Genomic DNA, 21915 nt, shown 5'->3' on the forward strand with positions numbered 1-21915 from the left:
CCAGAACATAGGTGGCGATGCTGGGGTGGGCCAATAGGTGGGTAGAGAGATGTCTTATCAGCTGTATTACATGATCTTTATGTCTGATTACATTTAACCCTATACTGATAGAGTAAATCATGGTATGGACGTGTAAATGTTAAGCAGTCTGATTCACAACCTCAGTATCTAGTTCACTGTCCACCCCTCTCTCTTCCCATGAAATGCAAGCACTCAGATGTGGGTACTCATGGGGAGGAGAGATGACTATAATGACTGCTACACCATGAACAGTGGATCCATGTTTATACATCAGTGACTGTGATTCACCTGTCTTCTTTAATGGATTGTAATTTACACCGTTACTCAGCCAGGGCATCAGCTCCATATTCGAATGCTGCTGAGATGCGTGGCTCTGTAGTTGCCCTCTGTGAACAGGGCCATGGTCCTTGGCATCTTGCGGTAATGTTTTTGGTCGAGTTTCTTTGTTTGTTAGAAACATTATGGAAAAACAGGTGAATGAAATTACATGAAACTTCCAGGATATGTAGGCACTGGTTCCAAAAGAAAGTGATTTAATTTTGGAGGTAATTGAGTGAACTTGAAAGGTCATAATCAAGGTCATGGATTTTCAGAGGGCTATAACTTACTTACTGTTATGAACATACAGGAACTTGTAATGTAGGCTTTCATTTGGCACCAAGACCTTTGACCTTGAGTGACCTTGAAATGTCAAACTCAAGGTCACGGATATTCTGGGGACTATAATTTGAAACTGGTTGAAGATAGAGAGATATTTACTATTATCAACATACAGGAAGTCCCATTTGGATTTTTATTTGGTACCATGACCTTTGACCCTAAGTGACCTTGAAAGGTCAAACTCGAAGGTCACAGATATGCAGGGGTCTATAACTTGAAACTCATTGAGGATAGAGATATTTACTCTTATCAAGATATAGGAAGTCTCATATGGGCTTTCATTTGGCACCGTGACCTTTGACCTTGAAAGGTCAAACACAAGATCACAGATTTTCAGAGGGTGTAACTTGAAAACACTTGTGCCCATTATCTTAGACTTTAATTGTATACTGACACTAAATTTCAGTATTTAACAGCAGTAAAATAACTGCTCGTCGTTAAGGTATTTTGTGCCTAGCACCACTTGTATTTATCATTGACCTGTCAGTTTCATACAGTGCGAACGTTACTTGATTGTTTAGCATAACAAAATACATTGCAGATGAAATGTGTGTTTGCATTCAATACAAGCGATTTCTGTAATTAATGGCATGGTTGACGTAATATGCATGTGCTCAGACTGGATAACTGCAGACATTACAAGCTTGTTCCATCATTATTGGCTCAAGGATTTGTAAAGGAATGCTTTGGGCATACGACAGTTGCTTAGAATGAACTTAAATATAACAAATAACCACTGGCAATGTGTAAAATTGACAGCCAAACACGGCATGCAGGAAATGGTAAAATAAGCCTGGGTTAAATAAATCCACCTTTATTTTACATTGGTGCCATACAGATATTAGTGAGAACCATAGGGACCATCATTATTGTCAGACTGTTTGTATTGGTGATAAAGACTAAGTCTGCATTTGCTAGAGAGGCGTAGAGTAAGGGGAGACTTAATTGAGGTGTTTAAGTGGATGAATGGTATAAATAAGGGAGATATTAGCAAGGTACTTAAAGTGAGCATACAGGATAGAACTAGAAATAATGGTTTCAAACTAGAAAAATTCCGTTTCAGAAAGGAAATCGGTAGAAATTGGTTTGGTAATAGAGTAGTAGACGAATGGAATAAGCTACCTAGTAAAGTAGTTGCTGCCTCTTCCATTGAGAGTTTCAAGCACAGGCTAGATAAGCATATGACAAGTAAGGGGTGGATATAGAATAAAGAAAATCTTATAACCAATACTAATTCAAAAATTTTCTCTTTTCAGGTTACACTGTGATAGTCTCTATTCTCCTTTCACACTTTCCTGTAAAATGTCCACGCCAGTTTTTCTATACGGCGTGGTGTTCTTTCTGACTTTTTCCTGCCGGCTTCGGCTGGAGGGTTTGGAGGGCGGGGGAGAGCCTTCTTCTTTGCTATCCTTATCTCATTCTAGTAGTTCAGTTACTCTTCTAGGAGCTGCCTAGCATGGGCCAACCGGCCTACTGCAGTTATCCTCTCTTCTTATGTTCTTATGTTCTTATGTTAACATATCCCTATCCCTACTTTATCTGCGATATCAATCGTCATCTATGATGTTACTGTGTAATTGGCTACAAGAGCTATTCTCAATCACTATGACAATAGCTTTAACATCTGACAAACTGTAGGGTTGTGTCATATAATTGCACATAAACAAATAGTCAGGGTATTGAGCCACCCAGTGGAAAGTGTGTCATGAATTGTTACAAACTATGATGGTCAATTACAACACATGGCAACATCAACATAACGTTTCATTGTCAGACTGTAAAAGTTTATGTTCTCCATGAAACAGTGCTTTGGCCCAGTCATCACCTTGTAATCTATCCTTCCCACTGTAGATCTTGTCGTCTACCAAAGTCCACCGTCCTCTACTCCATCATCCTTCTCCTCTAGCCCCCAGTTCGACCACTACTGCCCCCTTCTTCACCCACATCTCTCCTCCTGTCTACAAGGTCCCCTGCCACCTCCTGTGGTGCTACCTCCCATATGTAGTGAAAATGCTTTGATTTCAGAGGTCTACGGATGCCACATGGTAGGGAGGATGGGTGTCACGATATTTCTCTGTTCATTGATAGTTGTGGGGAAGCTGATAACTGTGACTTATGTGATGAATTGTTAACTGTTGCAAGGTTCATGACTTGAAACTAAACCACTCATGAAATCCGTGTCATTTGAAAAACATACCATAATCATGACATGCTGTTATCAGTACAGTATATTATCTGGTGGAACATTACTTATATATTATATTCCCACTAATAACTGTGCTTAGCGGCAGTGATCACAGCGTTTGGTTTGTCCTAGCGACCGAACGAAACCTGGTGAAGTTCCATACCTATCAGTGTTCCCAGATGTGGAGAGCATTACACCACCTTGCTGGTGGAAGGGGTGTTTTTGTTTGATATATCCACGACTGTACCATGTCCAAATTAAGAAAGATACAGTTCTATCTATCTGTCTGTCTATCTATAGCCTGACACGCTAATCCCGCAAAGGGTGGCCACAGACAAAATGCCTCCAAGTTGCTCTGTCACCCACCATTTGACTGCCCATCGCCCAACTCACTCCCCCCTCCCTCATATACCGGTACCTCTCAACTCCATCCCTCCACCTCTTCCTGCCTTCCCCTCCCTCCCTCCACCTCACCTACATACACCCTCTTAGTCAGTCTTTCATTCTCCATTCTCTCCACATGTCCAAACCACCTCAGTGTATTTCTCCTAATCTTCTCAACCACATCCACATCCACCCCACATTGTTCTTTCACTTCTTCATTCATCAACCTGTCCCTCCACGTTTCTCCACATGCTCCTCTCAAGTAACTCATTTCTACTGCTCTCGCTTTTGACTTATTCCCCTCTTGCAAGGTCCATGCCACGCTTTCATACGTCAGGGTAGGGATCACAATACAGTACTATCATGCAGTGACTTCTTAACTTCCATACTCACCTCCTTATTTCTCATCACTGCTTTCAGTGAACCAACAACCTTCCTTCCCTGCTGTACCCTTTCATGCATTTCATCCCCCAAAGTTCCATCCTTACTCATTACACTACCCAAGTACTTGAATGCACTCACATTCTCCATATCCTTGCCATCCAATCTCACCATGCATTCTGTGACCTCATTCCTCTCAAACACCATAACTTTACTCTTGTTTACATTAACTTTCAGATTCCTCTTCCTACACATTGTCCCAGATTCATTCACCAACCCTTGCAACTCCCATTCATCTTCACTTAACAATACTGTATCATCAGCAAACAACAACACCGGAATCTTCCAAATCTCACCCTCATTCTTTAGAGCCACCCCGACATCCACAGCCCTACCTTGCACCTCCTTTACAACCCCATCCATATATATATTAAAAAGCCATGGAGACATCACACAACCGTGTTTCAGTTCCACATTGAGATCAAAGAACTCACCCGGCTCACCATCCACTCACACCGTAGCCCTAGCTCCTTCTTACATACTCTTCACAGCACTCAACAATTTCCCGTCCACTCCATATATTCTTAACCCTCTCGCGCACGGTAAGTTTCAGTAAGTTTTCTGGCGCATGATTTTTTCCTACGGAGCCGCCCGGCCCGGGAGCGCGCGTGCTGCAAATTTCGGCGAATGAAACACATTCTTGCCTTATTTTCGCCACCCAAAAATCCATTTATTCCCATCCAACCTTTCTCAAGGTAGGCAGCGATGTTTGTTCTATCTGATAAACAGGACCAAAACACAGGAAAACACCAAAAAAAAAAGTTATTAGCCCTGGAAGCATGGTAAAGTGGACCTTTTTTCATTTCCCAACATCGCCATTTGAATGTTTTGCATCATACAGGAAAATGATCTAATAAGTTTTTATAGAGAATTTCATCAGCTTTCTAACGAAACAAATCCGGTTGTGATACGATGTTTACTTTTCGAGAAAATGGCCAAAAACTGAAAGCCATTTTCGGAAAAAATTCACGGACCTCTCAAGGCTAAATTTTCCCAGACACCTTATGTTTTTATTACATAGTAATATGCCCAAATTCACCAGCTTTCCCCATCTCCAAGCAGAACCCCATACGCCTCATAGTTCTCGAGTAAATCGAAAGAAAGTACTAGGCACTCCGTCCGTGATTGACTTTCGTGATGCGTGCACGGCATACGCAATGTTCCTGCCTACGTAACAACGAATTCTTATCACAAATATTACATAGTTATATATTGTACGTACGTAGAATTTACTGCACTTTATCATGGTTGAAACGTGAAATTGATACGTCCAATAGTTTTCGAGTAATTGGCCGACAAAGTGAGAGTATTACTACGAGCGTTTTTCACTGGTAACAGCCGCGAAGAGACGCTCATTTCCACCGCCTTTTCTCGCACAAAACGTAACATAATGCTTACATTTTGGTATTGATCATACGTAGAATTTAGTGGTATAGATCATGGTTGTTACAGAAAATCAATGTCTAATAGTTTTTGAGTAATTGGCTGACAAAGTGAGGTTATTACTCCGAGCGCTTGTCACTGATAACAACCGCGAGGAACAAAAACATTTCCCTCGCCTTTTACCCCCCAAAACGCTACCAAAGGCTTACATTCTGGTATTGATCATACGTAGAATTTAGTGGTATTGATGATGGTTGTAACAGGAAATCGATAAGTCTAATAGTTTTCGAGTAATTGGCCGACAAAGTGAGGTTACTCTTCCGATCGCTACCAACTTTTACACACAGTTTTTTCCTTGCACACTTGCCTGAAGACTGTGCTACCAATTTTTTTTCCCCCTATCTGTACAGACTGTTACATCTTCCATGGATGTTTTCCTATTGTTATAACCTACTACACATAAACATAACTCTTCTATAGTTACTGCTGTGGAGATTTACTTTCTTTCATATGTGTAATCTGTAGGAGAAAATGGTTATTTGTCTGAAAGTTGGAGAGGTAATGGTAATAGATTATTATATATATCAACAAAATTTGCAGAACTCACTTCCTCCAGGGGTGTTGATCCAGTTAGACCAGGGATTTGAAGATGAGGAGTTATGTAGTGTGTGTGTGTGTGTGTGTGTGTGTGTGTGTGTGTGTGTGTGTGTGAGTGTGTGTGTTAGTGTGTGTGTGTGTGTGTGTGTGTGTGTGTGTGTGTGTGTGTGTGTGTAAGTATGTTAGTGTGTGTGTATGTGTGAGTGTGTGTGTTAGTGTGTGTGTGAGCCAGCTTCTCCCTGAGAGTATGAGGCAACGGTATTTTTGGCACACACCACACTCGTTCACGGAAACTCACAGCATGTTTAACGTATATTTCATACAATTCCATACGCATTTACACTATCAGAATCACAATAATTCCAGCCCTAAAACACCGGTAATTCTCCCCTCCTGACTTCAGGTTTGCCCCTTCACAACACTCTGTTTCATGCCGTATGTAACGCTTGCTGACTCCATAATTTCACCAAGCCATCCACAGTATCTTTCACACAATATATATTTAGGCCTTGGCTTCATTTCTATACGTATTTCCACTCACGCCATACGGCCTACAGGGAGGCTGAGTGGCGAAACCCTGCTACACTGACCATGCGTCTAGCTCCAAGGCCCAACGATTGCTAACGGCCAGAATTGCTTTTCAATGCATATATGTATGTTCCATCGACAATATCACGTCAGTATATGTTCACATACAATGTATTATCTCACTGAGTCAATAGGGCCTTTGCCTCGGGCGAGAGGGGGAGAATTATGGACGATTTAAAGGGAACCACGAGCTGTCAAACCCCACCACCTGACTGCTTGACAATGACTGAGGTTGGAGGGAGCGGCTGAGATAGATAAAGCAACGCAGCGTTGCCAACGACTTGCCTCGAGGGAGGACTGGCAGCGCTATCACGCACCAAAAAATCACGCGAATCGGGTGAAAACTTTTTTTCTGACGAATATTTTTGTGCTTAGAAACACGATTCGAGCGACTGTGCTTTTTCAGCGTGCACACCACCTCACGCGAATCGCGTGACTGTGCCGGAGAGGGTTAATACCTTCCACATACCTTGTATATCTATTCTGTCATAAGCTTTCTCCAAGTCCATGAAGGCAGCATACACTTTCTTTCCCTTCTTTAGATACTTCTCCACTAAACATCTTAGAACAAATTTCTGATCTACACACCGTTTTCCCTTCCTAAATCCCCCTTGTTCTTCTCCCACTAGCTCCTGTGTTATATGCCTAACCCTATCAGTGAGTATTCTACCATGTATTTTTCCAGTCTCACTAAGAAGGCAAATACCCCTATGGTTACCACAATACTTCTCTCTCCCCTTTTCCATTGTCTAAAGGAACAGTTATATCTGATTTCCAGTCCTCCGGAACCCTTCCCCCTTCCCAAGCCAATCTACATAACTTCCATATCCACTCCACTACAATCTCACTTCCATACCTCAGCATTTCACCACACACTCCATCAATTCCTGGGGCCTTTCCCATCTTGATCTTCTTCATTGCTTCCACTATTCCCGCCCTACTGATCTCTTCCTCCCTTCTCTCATCTCTCCTTCTCCCAGCCATTCCCCAACCACTTATACTCGCACTGCTCTCACTCTCTACATTCAACAAATCTTCAAAGTGCTCCTTCCATCTTCTCAGTTTCTCTCTCTTCTCCGCCAACAATCTGTTATTCCTATCTCTCACTTGCCAACTATTACCCCTTTCATAGTTCTCACTTATGATATTTCTATCATATGCCTAAATATTTGAATGTTGCATGATATGAAAATTTGGAAGACCATTTTTATTAACATTCTGTTTTCATTCTTACACATTATTATCTTGTAAAGTAACAGTTTTTACAGGTTATGGAGTATCATGCTGATCTCAAGTACTACTATGAGGATTCATATGGTCACCCCCTTAATACCAAGACTGCCTGTCGCACACTTTCTGATATATACCTACACTTCAGGTGGGTACAGACCAAGAGAGAGAGAGAGAGAGAGACTTTTGTGGTCTATGCCAAGGAGATACTTTGTACATGTATTTGCTTGGGAATGCATATCCAATTTTCACTCATTCATGTGTAAGATTCTGTCAAGGTTTCTGACAGACTGCTCTACTGTAGTGCTGTTAACAGCATCTGTGGAGAGTCTGTTCCAGGTGGAGCAGATATTGTACATGAAAAAGTTTTCACAAATGTAGGTGTTAAGTCTTTTCATTTCCAGCTTCCAACCATAGTTGTGTGTTGAATTTGTAATGAGAATAAACAGCATTCTGTAGTCAGTATTGTCAAACCCATTTAGTATTTTAAACTTTTTTATGAGCTAACCTCAAAGTCTATGATTTTCTAATGACAACAGCCCCAAATCTCTCTGACAATCCCGATAACTCAGTCTCTTGATTGATGGAATAAGTTTTGTTGCACTAGTGTCAACTCTTTCAGGACAATCTCTTTATTCCAAAAGCAGAACTGCCTCTGGATGTAGCCTAGCAGTTTCTGGGTCTTTTTCTTCTTTGCAGTGCACTGTTTGGAGAAGTTTAGGTCACTACTTTGCAGTATATATAACTCCTTTTCCAAGTCAGTCATCCTCAGAGTTTTCCCTGTAAGTGAATAGTCTGACCCAGGGTTTGCATGGCCATTATATATCATCCTGCATTTCTCTCAGTTAAATGCAGAGTTGTAATGCAGTGAAGCAAGTTTACTTGAGTACTGTACACAAGTAACTTTTCTGAGTATTGACTTTTTAAAAATTACTGTATATATTTCTTCCATTACAGTAACATAATTATGGTTTTCAAATGCATTTATTCCATTACATTTTGAAAATAAAGTACTCGTTACATTAAACAGTGGCATGATTGTAGCCACTGATCAGTGATAGAGCATATAGGAGTGCAAACATGGATGCTGACCAGTCATAACTCTATGTTTGGACCAGTTACATGAGTTCTTGCACATGCTTTCTTATCAGTCCTCATGCGTCCTTCTTACTAAACCAGCGCCACCATACTGATCACCCACGATTCATCATCATCTCAACTTCTTTATTTCTGACTAAGGACTGAGGAAGGTGTGGACCAGAATGCAAGGAAAGAGAAAAAACACAATTAGTAGCAGCCCCAGTAAAATGGGACACACACTCACTTTACTTACTCACTCACCATTAACCCTCTTGAACTCTAACGTGCATCCAACCGCTTCCGAGTACTGCATGACTCCCAAGGGCTGGCCCAGACCTTACATGCCACACACCCCTCACTCAACGATGTGCGAAACATTGGAAAATGTTTCCATTTAACTTTCTCCCTTGCCCTTACCTATAACTGTATTGTTATGAAATTGCTACATGTTATAAATGAATGAATGATCATGCCAATGAAGAAATAAAAAAGAGAGAGAGAGAATAAATTACCATATTTTGTTATTCACCCATTTATTCAACGCTGGTTACTCACAGTTATATAAACATTTCATCATTGCTTGTTGAAAGTTGTCTAGCATTTAATTACGATGATTTTTGTAAAAAACTAACCTTTTAGCTTTATTAGGAAGATTTTTATGGTATACAAAACAAAAATATACTGTATTACGGTCTTTGACCACACCTAGCTGCTCCAGTTGTGGTAGCTCAACATTGTAAAATGTTTCCAATCATTTCATTCCCCTGCCCTTATTTGTAACTGTATTGTTAGTAAATTACTACGTGTTATAAATGAATTAATGATTTTCGTACTGAAGGAAGAAAAAAAAAAGATAAAATAAATTACCTTATTTTTTTGTTCACTCATATATTCAACACTAATTTTTTAGAGATATATAAACATTTCAACACTCCACTGATAAAGATTGTCTTTTTACCAAAATCACTGAGAAAAACAAAAGAGTTCACGATGCCATAGGCAAGCGTAAAGGAGCGTCCACAGGCTGTAACACTCGAGGGCAAGCTGGCGCAGAGACCCTTGTGTGTGGGTGTGGTGAGACAGCTGATCAACGCTTCACATGGCCCAGACCTGCGCTGTGTCCACAGTCCAGGTTAGGAAGCAACTGAAACTCATGGCAAAAAAGTACCACATCCTATATGGTTGGACGCAACCTGCGCCGAAAAAGTATGAGTGGTTGGATTTCACTTGGACACAAGCTGCGTTGAAAAAGTGCGAGCGGTTTAATTTTTTACCAAGCCCTCGTGTATGAGAGGGTTAAAGCCCCTAAAATCCTAATTCTGCCTTACAGACATAATGATTGGGATACAGTGAGTCCTTGATATACGAAAGGGATAGGGACCAAAAAAAACTTTCGTAATTCGAAATTTCGTATATTGGAACGATTTTCCCCATTGAAATACACATATAAATGGGGGGATGCGTCCCAGGACCCATCGGACCCCCACCTAAACTTCACCCCTCCCTATTAAGAAGTAAGCAATACCTGTATACAATTGTAGTGAAGGAGGTGGCCATATTCTTGTATATCTCCTTTTTCTTTGTCACAGTTCCAATGGTGGAAACAGCAAGGCCTAAAGCACACCCAGTCTCCGGGACTCCCTGCCTTTCCTCGTGGGGTCTTATAATTTCCAATTTCCTTTTCAGAATTAGAGTACGGTGCTGCTGCTTCTTTGCAGCTGGCTCCCCCAATGCTGGAGATGATGCAGGTCGCTTGGGAGGCATGGCGAAACAATATGAAAAGGTGAAGGGCTGTGAAAATATCCTCACGTACAGTGAGGCTGTGAGGAGAGGAGGGACATAGACTCAACTGAGAAGCGCGCGAAAATTTGTTTACCAGAGAGGAGTTAGTTCATTTTCTCTCGGCAAGCGAGTGAGGTGCTGTGCACCACGCCCATTTTGAATTTTTCATACAATATTCCATTAACCTCTTCATAGTTGCCGGCCACGAACAACACTTCACTGTTTCGGTGTGAATGATGTTGAGTTAAGGCATTATAAAAAACTGCGAACAATTATGGGAAGGGAACGAAGGTCACTGGTGTATGTACATGGCCCTACTGTACCATCCCATCAGTCGGGCGTTCTCTCCACGTCGATGTTTACATGCTTATGTTACATGTGCCCTAATTTTGAGTAATTTTCTTTCAGCAAGAGAACATAATTTACCACCCTCAAAATAGTCAGAAAAATATAGAATATGAACTGAATTGGTAAGGTCTTTAGACTGTATGCTTGCATGAAAGATTATGGGTTTTAAATTTCAAAAGACGATATGGAACAAAAGTATTTGCTAATCAGAAAAAAATTACTCTTTCGTCCCAGATGTTCTCGTAGGTTAGCATTCAGTTCCACATTCTTCGTTCGGTATCACTCTTCCCAATATACAGTATTTCGGACTGACTGAGCACAGTTATTTCTGCTCCTTAGAGTTAGTGTCCATTTGCTGCTCATTCTTTTGTTTGTTCTTATGTGTATGTGTGAAAGAGAGAGGACTGATACAAACAATAATGTACAGTATTCCATTATCACTTTCATAGCTGCTGGCCCTGAACAACGCCTTACTGTACTGGTGTCAGTGACACTGAGTTAGGATGAGCTAAAAAAAAACTGCGAGCAATTATGGGAAGGGAATGAGGGTCACTGATGTGTTTACACGACCCTGCTCTGCCACCTCAAGCAGTCTGGCGTTCACAGTTCACTTCGTCCTAGATGTTTTCGGCCGATGTATACATGCTGATGTACCGGTAACACGTATCCTAATTTTATTAATTCTTACACGAATCATAGCAAATCACAGGATGGGTGTGGGGGGGGGGGAAGCCAGGTGTGCCAGATGAGTCTTTTGACATATTTAAGAAAAAGAAAATTATTTTAGAACTTTGAAAAAATGGTCCCAAGGCCGACCACGGGAGTACGCAAATATCTGAACCCACAGCCATTGAGGGGGCTAAACATACGTTTTACTTTAAGCAGTAAAGGCACCTTACCAAATCAGTTCTTCCTGATAGTCTGTTATATTTTTCAGATTATTTCTGGGTTGGAAAATACAATAAACGTTTCTTATTAAATCTGTTTCCCCATCATTTTTAGCTGTTCTGGTGTGACAACTCTTGTTTATTTTGTTAACATAATGGCAGAAAGGATTGTTCTTCCCTAAGTGTTTAACTAAACCTGGCCAAACAGAGCTTATCTGTACCTAATAATTTTTTAACCCAACCTAACCTCCAGTTGGGAAATTGGGAAACGATATCCACCTTTGGGCACGTTTAGTTTCTTCCACTGCACTGGAAACGATCGTAGGGGAAAGTGACGATAATAACTGGGAGGAAATTTTTCAGCAGGAAAAAGTAATTTGCCAAACTGAAAGTTGTCAGAAAATTACAGAAACAAGCTAGAGGATTATGCATTGAATTGATAGGGTCTTTCTGCTGCTTCAAGTGTACAATGAAAGACACAGGTATCTTCCCAAAGTCTATCTATCTATTGCCAGACGCCTCAATCCCGTTCTGGGTAGCCACAAACAAATTGCCTCCACGTTGCCCTGTTCCCCGCCATTTCACTGCCCTGCTCCCAACTCACACCCCCCTCTCTCATATACCTCACCACCCCATCCCTTCATCTCATCCTCGGCCTCCCCCTCCCTGTGCCCCCCTCCACCTCATTCACATACACTCTCTTCGTCAGTCTTTCACCCTCCATCCTCTCCACATGGCCAAACTACCTCAGTGTATTCCTCCTAACGCTTCCTATCACATCCACACCACAATGCTCCTTTCTATCCTCATTTGTCAGCCTGTCTCTCCATGTGACTTCACAGGTCCTCAATAACTCATTTCCACTGCTCTCACTCTTTACTTGTGCCCTTCCAACAACGTCCAAACTTCACTTCCAAACGTTAGAGTTTGTATCACAATATTGTCATGTAGTAATTTTTTCACTTCCATGCTCACTTCCCTGTTTCTTATCACTGCTTTCAAGGAACCAGCAACCTTTCTTCCCTGCTATACCCTATCAAGCACTTCACCCTCCAAACCTCCGTCCTTACTCATCACACTACCCAAGTACTTAAATGTACTCACATTTTCCAATTCCTCACCATCCAACCTCGCTGTACATTCACTGACTTCATCTCTCTCAAAGACCATCACTTTACTCTTCCCTACATTCACCTTTAGATTCCATTTCTTACACACTTTCCCAAACTCATCCACCAAGCCTTGCAGCTCCCCTTCGTCTTCACTCAACAACACAGTATCATCTGCAAACAACAGTACAGGGAGTTTCCAAACACTACCCTCCCTCATCAGGGCCACTCTAACATCCAATACCCTACCTTGTACCTCATTTATTACCCAATCCATGTACAGATTGAACAACCATGGAGACTTGACACATCCCTGTTTCAACCCAACCTTCAAAGAGAAAAATTCACTCAGTTCACCATCCACACGCACTGCAGCCTCAGCACCATCATACATACTTTTCACAGCATTCAACAACTTCCCATCTACTCCATATATTCTTAATACTTTCCACAATCCTTGTCTATCCACCCTGTCATATGCTTTCTCCAAATCCATGAAAGCCGCATACAACTTCTTTTCCTCCTCTAGAAACGTTTCCACTAAAGATCTAAGAATGAATATCTGATCTACACAACCTCTTCCCTTCCTAAAGCCTCCCTGTTCTTCATCAACTAATTCCTCTGTTATTTCCCTAACTCTGTCAATAAGTATCCTACCATACACTTTTCCTATTATACTAAGAAGACAAATGCCCCAATGATTACCACACACTTCTTTTTCCCCCTTTCCTTTGTACAAGGGAATAATTATACCTGACTTCCAATCCTCCGGAACTCTACCTTCCTTCCAGGCCAATCTGCACATCTTCCACATCCATTCTACTACTATCTCTCCCCCATGCTTCAACATTTCACCACACACTCCATCAATTCCTAGGGCTTTCCCCAATTTAACTTTCTTCATTGCTTCCACAACTTCTATCCTACTGATTTCTTCCTGTCTTCTCACCTCCCTCCTTCTACCAGCCATTCCCCAGCCACTACTCGCATCACTTCCATCCTCTACGTTCAACAATTCCTTAAATATTCTCTCCATCTGCTCACTTTTTCTCCCTTCTCCACTAGTAATCTACCATTTTTATCTTTCACTCCTCTGCTAACTTCACTTCCACCCTGTCTTACTCTCTTCACCTCTTTCCAGAACATTTTCTTACAGTCCCTCCACTTTACACTCAAATTCCTTCCAAATTCCTCATCCACTCTCTTCTTATTCTCTCTTACTAATCTTTTTACCTCTCTCTCTCTTTCTGACGAATATAGCGTGGAAAAATCAATCCATTTGAAACAAGCACTAGTAGAAACAGGGTTTTCAGTGTATTTCGCCTGGTGTAAATTTTCTTCAGACTGAACTGGGAACATAGTTGTGTCCTTCATTGTACATTTACCGGTAAATAAATCAATTTAACTACTGTATTTCCAATTTCCTCTCAAGAGTGACAGTAAGATGCTGTTTCTTCTTTGCACCTGGTTCCCCAGATGCTGGAGATGTTGCAGGACGCTGGGGAGGAATGGTGAAAATACGAAAAGGTGAAGAACAGCGTAACTTACAGCGAAGCTGAGAGGAGAGGACGGGCGTGACTCGACTGGGAAGCACGCGAAGATGTGTTTACCAGAGAGGGGTTAGTTCGTTTTCTTGCCGCAAGCGAGCGCGGCGCTGTGCAGCACACCCATTTTGAATTTTTCATATTTCCTCTCGTATCGTTTTTCGTACCATCGAGACAGACACTTTCATATTGTGGAATTTGTCCTACATTTATCGCTTTCGTACCATCGGAAATTTGTACTTTGAGTTTTCGTGTTTCATGAACTCACTGTATTCTTGTTTGTTTGTGTATATTTATAGATGCAGTTTACATTGCTTATCACAGTCAGTCCAACAACAAACTTATTCCTGTCAGATCGCTCACATTGTTTACCTCCATACATGGCTTCTTTACTTATTCATCCACCATATTTATTCACTTATCTTCTTCGGCTACCACCCTTCTTCCCACCCTCACGCTCATTTGCAGATCTCCTTTTCACCCCTCTAATTATATCCTTCCTCAAATGACCATTGGCTACTATTTAAGTACACCCCCTTCAGCTATATTGTCATCAGACTTCCCTACTCCACATCTTCCACAAATCATGTTATTCCTTGTCTTGTCCACTCAACCTTATACACATCACCAGCATTCTTCAGTAACCTCATTTCCACTGCTCTTACTCTTGATGTTTCGCCCGTGGGCCACATCACGTTTCGCATCAGCCATTAATGCGAGCAAAACATCACCTTCATGTAATGCTTGTGCAGCCTCCATTCTCAGACCTGTGTATAGTATCAAGACCTTTGAAGCACCAACTACTTTCTTCCTTGTACAATACTACTCTACCTCCCACTTCCTCTGTGCATTTCTCTCTCTTTTCCATTACTGCTGCAAGGTACGTCAACTACCTCTTCAAGTCAAGTCTCATTTCATTCACATCTCATCACATTTGGAGTCACTTTCTTTCTGAACAACCATCACATAGCTCATACATTCAGAGCACAGTACCCACAGATACAAACAGAACTCTGTCAGTCTGCAAACATCTTGTTAATTATCAGCAAACCGCTCATCTGAACACATAAGACTCTACCGTCCACCATGGATTCACACACACACACACATGCATTCTCTCTCTCTCTCTCTCTCATCAATAAGGTTGACAAAAAGTATTGACTGTAAATTGTGTTTCTCCACATATAGCATTTCTTTTTCACAAAAGAAACCTATTTGTCTACCTAATATCTGTCTACTGCCAGACATCCCAATGCCGTAAGGGGTGGTCACAAACAGATCGTTTCCATGTCTCCCTGTCCCCCGTCATTTCAGTGCCCTGCTCCCAGCACACACCCTGCTCTCACATATATCTCTCCACTCCATCCCTGTATCTCATCCTTGGCCTCCCCTTCCCTCCCCCTCTCATCCTCACTCACATGCACTGTGTTTGTTAGTCTCTTGCTCTCCATCCTCTCCACATGGCCAAACCACCTCAGTGTATATCACCTAACACCTTCTATCACATCCACATCCACACCACAACGTTCCTTCACTTCATATTTTGTCAGTCTGTCTCTCCATGTAATTCCACATGCTCCTCTCAGATAACTCATTTCCACTGCTCTCACCCTTGATTGTATCCTTCCAAGAAGGTCCAAGCTTCACATCCGTATGTTAGAGGTGGTATCACAATACAGTACTGTCATGCAGCGACTTTTTTACTTCTGTGTTCACTTACCTGTTTCTTATCATTGCTTTCAAAGAACCAGTAACCTTTCTTCCTTGTTGTACCCCTTCAAGCACTTCTCCCTCCAAACTTCCATCCTTACTCATCACACTACCCAAGTCTGTCTATCTGTCTATTGCCAGATGCCTTAATCCCGTAAGGGATGGCCACATGGAAAGACAGATTGACAAGTGAGGAAGTGAAGGAGCATTGTGGTGTGGATGTGGATGTGATAGAAAGCATTAGGAGAAACACAATGAGGTGGTTTGGCTATGTGGAGAGGATGGAGAGTGAGAGACTGAGGAGGAGAGTGTATGTGAGTGTGGTGGAAAGGGGGAGAGGGAGGGGGAGGCCAAGGATGAGATGGAGGGATGAAGTGTAGGGGTATATGAAAGAGGGGGGTGTCAGCTGGGAGCAGGGCAGTGAAATGGTGGAGGACAGGGTGACATGGAGGCAATTTGTTTGTGGCCACCATTTGCACTGCCCAAGTACAGTACATAAATGCACTTACATTTTCCATTTCCTCATCCTCCAGCCTCACTGTACATCCAGTGACTTCATTTGTCTTGGAGACCATAACTTTACTCCTCCCTACATTTGCCTTTAGATTCCATTTCTTACACACTCTTCCAATCTCATTCACCAAGCCTTGCAGTTCCCCTTCACCTTCACTTAACAATACAGTATCATCTGCAAACAACAATACAGGAAGTTTCCAGACGATGCCCTCTCTCATTAAAGCACTCCAACATCCACTGCCCTACCTTGTATCTCCTTTATAACCCTATCCACATACAGATTGAACAACCATGGAGACATGACACATCCCTGTTTCAATCCAACATGCAAATAGAAAAATTCACACAATTCACTCTCCACTCGCATTGCAGCCTTAGTCCCTTCATACATACTCTTCACGCCCTTTAACAACTTCCCATTTACTCCATATGTTCTTAATATTTTCCTCATTTCTTGCCGTTCCACCCTGTCATATGCTTTTGCCAAATCCATGAAGGCCACATACAACTCCTTTCCCTTCTATAGAACCTTTTCCATGAAAGACCTAAGAATGAAATCTGATCTGTGCAACCTCTTCTCTTCCTAAAACCTCCATGTTTTTCACCAACTAATTCCTCTGTTATTTCCTTAACTCTGTCGATAAGTATCCTACCATACACTTTTCCTGTTATGCTTAGAAGACGAATACCCTTATGATTACCACACACTTCTTTTTCCCTTTCTCCTTTGTACAGGGGAATAATCATACCCAGCTACCAATCCTCCGAGACTCTACCTTCCTCCCAGGCCAATATGCACATCTTCCATATCCATTCTACTACTATCTCTTCTCCATGCATCAGCATTTCACCACACATTCCATGAATTCCTGGGGCTTTCCCCATTTTGACTTTTTTCATTGCTTCCACAACTTCCATCCTACTGATTTCTTCCTCCCTTCTCACCTCCCATCTTCTCCCAGCCAATTCCTAGCCACTTATCCTTGCATCACTTTCATTCTCTGTGTTTAACAGTCCCTGAAAGTGTTCTCTCCATCTGCTCACTCTTTCTCTTTTCTCCAGTAGCAGTCAACCATTTTTACCTTTCGCTCCCTGACTAACTTCTTTATCATCCTGCCCGTCTTACTTTCTTTGCCTTTTTCCGGAACATTTTCTTACATTTCCCCTACTTTACACCCAGATTTTTTCCAAATTCCTTATACTCACTAATCTGTTCACTTCTGTCTTCCTCTCCACATATAACTCTTTCTTCCCTCTCTCAACTTCCTCCATGCCCCTACTTCCTATCCACTCACTATATTCTTTCTTCTTCTGTGCCACAGCTTGTCTCACCTTTCCATTTTCATTCCACCATGCTGTCCCTTGCACCCCCTTTTGTCTTCTTTTCACCCCACACACCATCTCACATGTTGCACATATTTTTTCTGTGAATATCTTGCGCACACCATCCGCCTCCCACATCTGCTCCAAATCATATTTACCCTGTTGCTCCTCCACTTCTCTCTTATATATGTCATAAATTATATGTATGAAGGAAACCAAGGTCATGCAATTGTTGTGTAGATTAGATGAGCTGGTTGGTAAGTGTGGGTTTATGGCACCAGATATTTGCCAAACTAGAACATCAGTTTGGCAGTGTAAGAGAAACTTATGAACATAATGCATAGTATCATATTGGGAGTTTTAAGGGGGTCTTCGTAAGATATTAATAGACCACAATGTCACTCAGGCTTTAAAGTGTGGGTAACCTTTTTATTTTTTTTCCATAACCCATTGGATCTAAGATGCCTTCACTATACAACATAAAAATTGAGGCACACGCTGTAGTAAGGGCACAAGCACCATTTTTTAAAAAACAAGAAAAACTCATTTAAAGTTTTGAAACAGCAAGATCTTCCAAAGCAGCCATACGAATTCAATCTACTTTACACCAATTTAAAGAAAATTTATCCCTCTAATACGTATCCCAAAATTATTTAATTATTATGCTTTATGCCTTTGCTGCAGCATAAAACGTCAGGTAATGTGGCTCTGATACTTTGCAAAATCATATCACTTTTACTGCTGAAATCATTTTTTTTCCATCTCCTAACCATTGACATTACAACACATCAGAATAGATGTTATAATAATGCCATAATAGTAGCATACACATGATCATCATTCATATAATAATGGTAAATAACAAAAAAAAAATCTTTCAACAATGCTCAGAAGAATACCACAATGTCATAATAATAAAAAGATTAGAATAGGCATAATAGGGTGGCAGGCATACATAAAAAAGGAAAAGAGAGAGAGAGAGAGAGAGAGAGAGAGAGTGAATGAGTGAGTGAATGAGTGAGAGAGAGAGAGAGAGAGACAGAGACAGACAGACAGAGACAGGTGAGTGAGTAGAGACAGACAGACAGACAGACAGACAGGTGAGTGAGGAGAGACAGACAGACATACAGACAGGTGAGTGAGGAGAGACAGACAGACAGACAAAGGAAGGGGAGTGTAACACTTATGCGGTGCTCACCAACCCTGCTGACTATTCTCCGCTTCCTAGCCACTTTATTGAAATAACCATCAGCACATGGAGGTCCTATCTTTCATGCTTCCACCAGTTTCTTAGTCATACGACTGGTGTAAGCCTTACCTTCATTACGAATTTTTTTCACCACATCGGCTTTCCACGTGTCTGGCTTTGGTTTGCGTTTACGGCCACGGGAAGGTCCCAGCTCAATACACTCACTATTCTTACTAACACCAGACTCATTTTCACTAACAACAGCCTCCTGGTGCTCACTGTTATCACTCATCACCCATGGCTACCACAGTACAACAACACAACGGAAACACTCGCAAAATCAACAAAAATAATGAAGCATTCAAAGTGTTCTGTTAAAAAAAGGCGGGGGGAAGAGACTGGTGTTGATTGCGTTTTTACTGGATGGTGGCATCAGTCACCCAATAACAATGCTAGCTCAGTCAAAGCGAATATTCATTGGCTGCTGAGATCCACCAGCGTGGTGCGTGGGAGAGACGTGAGAATGAGAAGGAAGCACGGCCGCCCACACACACACCAAAGTACTCCTAGTTTAAAGGGAAAGTGGTGCTTGTGCCCGTACTCCGGCGCGTTCTGGCAGAGCTGTATTAGGGTGTATACAGCTGAAAAATCACGGGTGTTTCAGGGCTTACTAGACCATAAGAAAAATAATCGGAAGGGCATATACGACCTACTGCTGGATAGAGGAAACCCTGAGAAAAAATGGAGTACTGGCAACTTGGATTTGAGGGCGGTGGCACTTGTGCTCTTATTATTGTGTGTGCCTCAATTGTCTGATAGGTAGATAGGATACAACACTGTATAGTATACAGTAGAGGAAATAATAATAGTGGAGAGGTTGATATATAATTTGATTCACTGATATTCAACATTTTATTTGGTATTGATTGTACTTTCTGGAAAGTCCATGATGAGGATAACTGACAGAATTTTCTCCAGATTATTTTAGAAAGATGCCTGGTAGTCTGGTCATAGTATTCTGAGGTTGGAAAGGACTATGACATATATGCTCTGGATTGAATCCTAGATATTGCCTAAGGTTTTCTCTTGTGTATAATGTCACCATGGACATAGATTTCTAGCCTACCCTTAAGCCCATGTGTTCCAGAACAGGAAATATGGGAATGGATATTACTCAGCTGTTGTCCAAACATACTTCTCACTTTCTCAGAGTCTCCTCTACTTCTGTCTCTTACACTATGTTCTGTTTGTCTAATTTTGCCTTTCTTGTTTTGTCCAGCATGATGTCACATGTGTTGTGCTCATCTCATATATATATTCCCAGGTCAACTGTCAGCACCAGTGAAGCCAGACCACAGGGTATCTTCTATTTTGCTCATGACAAGACCATCATGAAGGTAGGCTGAATTATTATACTTCTTTGTCAACCTCTGTCATTTTATTGTGTTTTGTCAGCAGCTGTAGTTATTTATTGTGCCTTGTTGTCAACCTGTGTCAGTTTTTATCAGATTAATTACTTACCGGTAACCTCAAGAAGAAAACATAGAGTGGAGGTCAGGGTAAGGTAAAGTGTGTTGCAAAGTAGCAAGAGAGAGTACTGTTTGGTATTATAGTGATGGAAATGTTCAGTCCTGTTGTTATAATCACCCTATGAGAACTAATAGATGAAGTATCTGGCGGTACTTAGACCGAACCCCAAAATTAAAGCTGTGATATGAATGAGTTAGTATACTTGGCTCAGGCTTCAACACTACTGATGGGGCTGTAAAAATTGGGTGATGGAAGAATGAATGAATTCTGTAGGTACAGTGAGGAGACTGTAGTACCAGCCAATTAGGACAGTACTCTTGAGGGGGATGGGAATGCTGGTGATAGGAAGAGCTGAAGCTCCTGTTTCACTAGCCATCAGGGTATTCTGATAATCCTTCTTTGCTGACCTTTTCAGCATGACACTAACTCAGAGAGTAGGCCGGCATACTCTCCTAAACCCTTTCTCTATCTTGTGCACTACTCTACATGTGCTTTACTTACCATACAGTGTACCCCAGTACATCACAAGGGTTGATACCAGCATGGCCGTGATGCCAGAAAACATTGCCCCTGCTACTTAATAGCAGACCTGAGGGGAGGCATGGTGCTGACTCCACCAGTGTAGTTTTTGTAGCTGGGATGGGATGGGACTGGGATCTGTGCCAGAGAATTCAGGTCATTGCAGTTCCCAGGCTGCTGTTTCCTGCCAATAGAGAGGGACCTGAGTCTGAGAGTAGCACCCTAGGAGGCTGCCCTATCAGTAGGTGTATAATGATGGGGCAATTTCAGTACCAAGGCACGTTTGGAGGGTGTTCCTGTAGCTGTCTTGGCAGGGTGCCCAAATGCCACTGTCACAGCCACTGGCAGAAGCTAATCCTAGACCTGTACTGGAGACCCGTTTGTAACTCAGTCTCCAGAGAATTTTTCACTTGGGTTGGTCTAATGGGCCTCCAGTCTTGCAAAACCAACAAGGTGTTTGCACCACAGGTGGTAGGTGACTGCACCATGGCTGCCATCTTGGATTTCACCCTTTGGCGGGGGGTTGAATCATAATAATAGTTGGGCCAGAATCATGTGTTATACCACTTTTTCTAGGTTTTCTGGGACAGGAAATCCATTTCTTTAGTTATTTTCTCTATTTGACCTCATCCTGACCATAGGGTTAGGATCACCAGCTTGCACTTCTACGGTCACCTGGCCTGTTTTCCTGGGCCAACCTCATCTTGACCTTCAGATTCAAAATGGCCTCCACAGTGGGGTTTGGAATAATAATCTCTTTGTATCAGAACTTTACTAGTGACTGGAGCTGGCAGGGGCAGATCCATTATTTCCAATATGGGGGCACAGCTAATGATGGCGAAGCCCTTGTGCGTCGCCAAAGCCTGTATTGGGGGAGTAGGCAGGTCTG

General features: G+C 41.9%; 1 protein-coding gene across 1 annotated transcript in view; it reads left to right on the plus strand.

The window, feature by feature from the left end:
* LOC145406829 (multiple inositol polyphosphate phosphatase 1-like) overlaps window positions 1-21915 on the plus strand; it is a 162858-nt gene that overhangs the window by 88261 nt on the left and 52682 nt on the right. Inside the window, exons 7-8 of the mRNA XM_080277929.1 lie at window positions 7528-7637; window positions 20302-20374. Coding sequence (XP_080134055.1) covers window positions 7528-7637; window positions 20302-20374 — 183 coding nt within the window. The remainder of the gene's footprint in view (window positions 1-7527; window positions 7638-20301; window positions 20375-21915) is intronic.

Source organism: Coenobita brevimanus, chromosome 71, assembly GCF_032717465.1.
Source record: "Coenobita brevimanus isolate Jiangsu-jjx chromosome 71, ASM3271746v2, whole genome shotgun sequence".
NCBI lineage: Eukaryota > Metazoa > Arthropoda > Malacostraca > Decapoda > Coenobitidae > Coenobita > Coenobita brevimanus.